At 40.5% G+C, this 6900-nt stretch overlaps 1 protein-coding gene across 3 annotated transcripts in view; it reads right to left on the bottom strand.

Moving 5' to 3' along the window:
* LOC107567475 (protein FAM13B-like) overlaps window positions 1-6900 on the bottom strand; it is a 55425-nt gene that overhangs the window by 5466 nt on the left and 43059 nt on the right. The window contains exons 14-19 of one of the 3 annotated variants that reach the window (XM_016253167.1): window positions 6737-6802; window positions 4002-4212; window positions 3784-3922; window positions 2958-3039; window positions 2506-2655; window positions 1851-2071 (exon numbers count right to left, since the gene is read on the bottom strand). In XM_016253167.1, the coding sequence (XP_016108653.1) occupies window positions 1851-2071; window positions 2506-2655; window positions 2958-3039; window positions 3784-3922; window positions 4002-4212; window positions 6737-6802 (869 nt within the window). The remainder of the gene's footprint in view (window positions 1-1850; window positions 2072-2505; window positions 2656-2957; window positions 3040-3783; window positions 3923-4001; window positions 4213-6736; window positions 6803-6900) is intronic. The other 2 variants (XM_016253169.1, XM_016253168.1) reach the window with 2 other exon arrangements.

Raw genomic sequence — 6900 nt, 5'->3', positions numbered from 1 at the left:
TCCAGTCTTCAGTGTCACATGATCTTCAGAAATCATTCTAATATGCTGATTTATTATTTTTATTATAAATGTTGGAAACAGTTGTTCTGCTTAATATTTTTTGGAACCTGTGAAACTTTTTTCAGGATTCTTGATGAATAAAAAGTTAAAAAGAACAGCATTTATTTAAAATAGAAATCTTTTCTAACAATATACACTACCGTTCAAAAGTTTGGGGTCAGTACATTTTGTATCCTTTTTTTTCTGAAAGAAATGTATACTTTTATTCAACAAGGATGTGTTAAATTGACAAAAAGTGGCAGTAAAGACTTATATTGTTATAAATGATCTCTATTTTAAATAAATGCTGTTCTTTTGAACTTTTATTCATCAAAGAATCCTGAAAAAAGTTTCACAGGTTCCAAAAAATATTAAGCAGAACAACTGTTTCCAACATTTATAATAAAAATAATAAATCGCTGTATTTTCAGCATCTTTACTCCAGTCTTCAGTGTCACATGATCTTCAGAAATCATTCTGATATGCTGATTTATTGTCAATGTTGGAAACAGTTGTGCTGCTTAATTTTTTTGTTTTCGTTTTCAGGATTCTTTGATGAATAAAAAGTTAAAAAGAACAGCATTTATTTAAAATAGAAATCTTTTCTAACAATATACACTACCGTTCAAAAGTTTGGGGTCAGTACATTTTGTATCCTTTTTTTTCTGAAAGAAATGTATACTTTTATTCAGCAAGGATGTGTTAAATTGACAAAAAGTGGCAGTAAAGACTTATATTGTTATAAATGATCTCTATTTTAAATAAATGCTGTTCTTATTCATCAAAGAATCCTGAAAAAAGTTTCACAGGTTCCAAAAAATATTAAGCAGAACAACTGTTTCCAACATTTATAATAAAAATAATAAATCAGCATATTAGAATGATTTCTGAAGATCATGTGACACTGAAGACTGGAGTAATGATGCTGAAAATTCAGCTTTGATCACAGCAATAAATTACATTTTAAAGAATATTAAAACAGAAAAATATTATTTTAAATTGCAATAATATTTCACAATATTATTGCTTTTTCTGTATTTTTCATCAAATAAATGCAGCCTTGAGCATAAGAGACTTCTTTCAAAAACTTTTGAACAGCAGTGTATGTCTCATTACTAGGAGACACACGATGCATGAAAACAATGCGAATCCTGAAAAAAGTTTCACAGGTTCCAAAAAATATTAAGCAGAACAACTGTTTCCAACATTTATAATAAAAATAATAAATCAGCATATTAGAATGATTTCTGAAGATCATGTGACACTGAAGACTGGAATAATGATGCTGAAAATTCATCTTTGATCACAGGAATAAATTACATTTTAAAGAATATTAAAACTTTCACAATATTATTGCTTTTTCTGTATTTTTCATCAAATAAATGCAGCCTTGAGCATAAGAGACTTCTTTCAAAAACTTTTGAACAGCAGTGTATGCCTCATTACTAGGAGACACACGATGCATGAAAACAATGTGTTTTAAAATCTGCTTAAATAATTACAGGTTTGATATCCTTGAACTGGATGGAATCATGGTCTGAAGCCAAAATTGGAGTCTCTGCCCATTACACACTATTAATTTTCTATGAAATTTGTCAAACCCAGCAGCCCAAAATCTGTAGACCAGCTGTGACTTTTAACTAGCGTTGACTCATGCAGACTGTAAATCAGGGCAAAAATCTGTGCACAGGTCACGTAATGTATTCTAGCCATTAGATGTTACAAATCTAACTTCCTGACAATGTCTGAGATTATATCAGTTCGTAATACATCAAAGCTGCAAATTAAAGTTTTAAGAAGCTGGAACTCACTCTGACGTCCTCTGGCCAGCCGTCCTCGGCTCTCTTGGTTTGGATGCAGTGCTGAACGAGCTCCAGCGTCTCTTCTCTTGTGGGCCGGTGACCCCATGCCTCACTCTCCACAGGGTCCTCGTGAGCCGACTGATCCAGTGTGGATCCAAAGCTCTTGGGCAGAGTGTTACTGCGTGGCCGCGTCTGTGGAGTCAGCTCACTCTCAGCCTTGTGTTTGGCATCTGGGTGAGAGAGACAAAAACAAAGACCGATTTAAGAGACCAGAAGGTTTGCTGGTCGCCGCGGACATTTAGGATGGAGTAGACCACACCAACCGAAAGAAATACAAGGTCAGTGATCGACCACACTCAGCATTACCACAAACTACGAAAAAGTCCATCAATAGTGCACTGACGACCTCACAAAGTACACTATCAGAGGGCCAAAGAAGCATTTTGGAAACACAGGCCTGGTGACTGAGAACAGCCTGTGAGCCTTTGAACCTGATATGATATTCCTCATAAACATACACTTTATATGATTAAAGCTGAGACATGTGGCTGAGAGCGTCCCGTAGGGGGAAAGTGTCTGCGAGACTGCGGTCAGAGAAACAGAGAGAGAGGAGAGCAGAGAGTGTCAAACTCAAGTCTACTTACTGCTGCTTAAGTGTACTTACAGAAGTGGGGCGCCTGTCTAGAGGCATTGAGGGGGCGTGACAGTGTAAAATGGGGTGTGTTCGGGACGGAGGAAGAGGACGAGTGGCGTCTGTATGACTGAAGCACGGCCGGGTGCCTCAGGGAACCTTTGGGTAAGAGGTGCTGTCGTCCTGCCGATGCGGGTCGTCCCGAGTAGATTTAGTTAAAGAGAAAGAGAGACTTTATACGACAGTGCACCTCTGATGGGGGGCATCAAATGGAAATGGATGATGGGAAGTGTGGGGGGCCAAACACAGTGAGCAGAGGGCTCTCCAATAGAGTATGAGGGTGTTCCCATGAGAGAGAGCCCCAGAGCCTCTACAGACATGCAGTGTAAGGTGCACTTCTCCAGGCAGGCCCAGACCAAGACTGACACTGACTATCAGAAACTCCACACCCATATCGCTCCCCCGGCCCACACAGCCACTCTTACCTTTGAGCTGCTTGCGGATTTTGGTAAGGTCAGTCATCCACTTCAGCACCTTTGGATCAGCTGCCTTATCAGCGTGAGACGGCTGCAAACGACAAACAGTGATATCAATTTAACTGAGAATGTGCATGGCAATAGTTGTACACTGGATTTAGCCACTTGTCACAATGCAAAGGTTTTGCTATATGGTTGCTAGAGTGTTCTAAATAGTCATCAGCATGTTGCTACGTATGTAGGGTGCGATGGTGTTCTGAGAAATATAGTGTTGCAGGACAAAAGTTTTAGAGCGGTTTTAAGAAGTCTATTCAGCTCACCAAGGCTGCATTTATTTGATCCAAAATACAGTAAAAGCAGTAATGGTTTTGAAAAATGTGCAAACTCAGCATGGCTTTGTGAAATGTTATTACAAATTAAAATAACAGTTTTCTATTTGAATATATTTAAAAATGTAATTTATTCCTGTGATCAAAGCTGAATTTTCAGCATCATTACTCCAGCCTTCAGTGTCACATGATCTTCAGAAATCTAATCCTGAAGAAAATTGCAGCAAATCAGCATATTAGAATGATTTCTGAAGATCATGTGACACTGAAGACTGGAGTAATGATGCTGAAAATTCAGCTTTGCATCACAGGAATAAATCACATTTTAAACTATATTCAAATAGAAAACATTTATTTTATTGATTAAATTGTAAAAATATTTCACAATATTACTGTTTTAGCTGTATTTTGGATCAAATGAATGCAGCCTTAGTAAGCGAAAAAGACTACTTCAAAAACATCTTACCGATCTAAAACATTTGACCAGTAGTGTATATCATTCTAACCTTGTAGTTTCTCTCTTTTTCAAACTGTTCCTCAAACTGCTTGATTTTCTTCTTGAGGTTCTGGAGTTTCTTGGTGAACTGCTGGGAAACGGTGTCTCCCTTCAGACTGTCTTTGGAAGGGAGGGAAGCACGGCGAGGCCTGTGAGACGTGACACAAGCGTGAGTTTGGTTGTCAGTGCATCGGAGCAATCATAAGTGCATGTGGTCTCTCTGCTCACCTCCCACAGGGCAAAGCTTTGGTGGAGGATGTAGCATCGTGGTCCTGCTGCAAGAACCGCTGACTGTGGCCAAACTCCAGAAACCGCCGGGCCAGTTGCGGCTGAGTATCTTCTTCTAGAGGTGGGGGCATCATGCAGCCCGCCAGCGGAGACAGTTGGGCCTCCCCTGACTCGGTCTCCTCTTGCCATGACATGAACACTGGCACAGGGTCTGCGCCAAAGACACACAGACACATACACTGCCATAAAAACCAATATCATCACCGTAACGCAACAGTTTAATCGCAAACACTTCAATACAGAGTTAGTTTACAACAGGCCTGGGTTGCTTTGTGATATAAACCCAAAGTCTAAACAGGTGCGCAGAAATCAGAGCTGCTCTGACACATAGTGGGCGAGCCATACAGCACATGAAAACAAAGACTTTCTCAGATCGCTTCATGGAAATGGACGAGCACTGTGTTATTTGGCGGGTGACTCTTCTGGGTAATAGTGCACAGTTGAATGTCATCCACTCAGGCAAGCATTCACACAGATTCTAAAGCCAAAGTATTTATCCACAATGACAGCAGCCATTGTTTATCATGCTCGATGCAGGGAATCATGCTCAGAGCAGAAGTCACGTTGACCCGAGAGGGCAGAGAATGTACTGGACCGGGGCCTGCTGTGGAAACTTAGCCGATCAAATGTGCACTGCCTAGATGTCTGACATGGTGGTTAATTAGGAGAAAGCTGATGCATTTGCTGAAGGCAGATGGTAAATAGTGGGAGTCAGCAGGACCAACTGTGCGGAGCCGAAGGGTTAGTCAGAGTCTCTGAACCTGAAGCCATTTTCAGTCCATTTGACGTCAGAAGTGAATTTGGTTGGTGTGAATGCTAGGCTCTGTTAGAAAATGGGGATCTGGGGAACAGTGAATTTATGTGGATTGCAAACCAAAATGATACCTATAAAGATAACTATAACAATAATAACTACGTTAGCGTCCACATCAATGGATGATAACATTCTGTTTATTATAAGCACACTGTAATTTTGTTGTCTCCTGCTGGTTTAAATGCTTAAGCTCTTTAAAGTCGGGTATGTTCTGATCAGCTGGAAAAAAAAAATTCTGAATATGATTCCAACTATATTGTTTCTCTGTCATTATCGTTATAGCTGTGAACTACGATTACTAAAACTTTATAGTTAAAGTTATTGTACTTAATCTGAACAGGTCATTTGTATGAAAGCAATCCGTCCTAATTTTGCAGAAGTAAACTGCTTTTGTACAAGTACACTACAAGTCAACTACCAGTAAATTTAATACTCTTACTTTCGTTCAATATGCATTATCACACTTAAATCCTTTCTGCGAAATTCCACAGATTTCCCAATAAATCAAGGTGGAAAAATGCAGAAAAGGCTCATTTCCATTTGGGCCTCCAAATTGATACTTGACTTGGAAGAAATCGCATTTGGCAAGCAACAAGTGCATCCAAAAGTGTTGTTCTGGGAGCAGTTTTGATAGAAAAACAATAACAGCAAGCCAAAAATGCTTTACATTTTTAGTGCCTATTTACGGTGGAACTCTGTGGTAGATGCTGAAAGCGTACCGTCGTTCGAGGTCAAAATAAGCCAGCGTGAGGTGGCGGCGGTGGGGGAAAGAAGAGGGGGCAGAGTCAAACTCGGGTTCGAAACAAATATGAAAACAGCCTGAGAGGAGCAGCGGGCGATGGACAAGCAGGGGAAGTAGGGCTGTCGCGATAACCGCAATATCGCAATACCGCGCCACTGACGAGCAAACCGCAGAGTTTTCTTTTTTCGTAAGGTTATGCCCTTCTCGTTTTAAACTTCATGCATGTGGACTGAATATTAAACAAGTCAGTAATGATAACAATGTGTACCATGCTGATTTGTACAGAGTCTCCGTAGATTTGCACTTAACAAGCCTAAACAGACAGTGAATGAGAGAGAGATCGACTAAGTGTGTGCGATTACTTGCGTCTGTCCTCCAGGCCGAGTCTTATATATTTGTGAACATAGGTTGTCATGTCCAAGGAAAGCGATATCTCTAAACAGACAGTGAATGAGAGAGAGATCGACTAAGTGTGTGCGATTACTTGCGTCTGTCCTCCAGGCCGAGTCATATATATTTGTGAACATAGGTTGTCATGTCCAAGGAAAGCGATATCTCTCTTAGCATCGACGCATAGCTGGTCAGCTGAGCCTTCTAAAGTGGCGCTCAAAGTTAAAATGATTTCAACAGCGTTTCAATGAATGAATCAGCGTTTTTGAACGTGTAGTTGAATGACAGTCCCTTTCCACCACCTTGTGGCGCAACACTGTAACTGCACTGCCTGACAGCCCATCTAGAACGCGCGCAGGTGGAAATATCAATAGAAAGTCTCTTGTCCAGTCAGATTAGAAGATCAGAATACAACTAGGCTAACTGTTATACATATAGGCTAACGATAGCCTAACGATCTTATTGTCAGGTTTATGTTCTGTTATGTGGACCATTATTTTGTCATTCTCTTCTGTTTACTTCACTTCCCGTTTCAACGCTATTTGGTTACGGTTTCATTGTCTTCTGAATATGACCTCGTTAGTTATATCGTAACACATACACACACAAACTTTATATATGTATGGCGATAATACCGCATACCGCGCTATTGAGCCACTCAAAATTACTGCAAGGGAAATTCCCTCACCGCGACAGCCCTAAGGGGAAGGCTGTGGAGATGCTACTTACCACTCCCTTCTCTCTGCAGGTGCATACATGTGAAGTCAATGGATGGGAAATTGATGGGGCATGACTCTGACCAGGCATGGGCAGAGAGAGAGAGAGAAAGAGAAAGAGAGAGAGATAGCACAGGAGAGTGCAGTGAGCTATGAGCCTCTCGCTCACACACACAC

The sequence above is a fragment of the Sinocyclocheilus grahami genome, unplaced genomic scaffold (assembly GCF_001515645.1).
Source record: "Sinocyclocheilus grahami isolate Dianchi unplaced genomic scaffold, SAMN03320097.WGS_v1.1 scaffold1162.1, whole genome shotgun sequence".
Lineage (NCBI taxonomy): Eukaryota > Metazoa > Chordata > Actinopteri > Cypriniformes > Cyprinidae > Sinocyclocheilus > Sinocyclocheilus grahami.
Note: the sequence above shows the minus strand (reverse complement) of the source record. Positions and strands in the feature narration are given on the sequence as shown.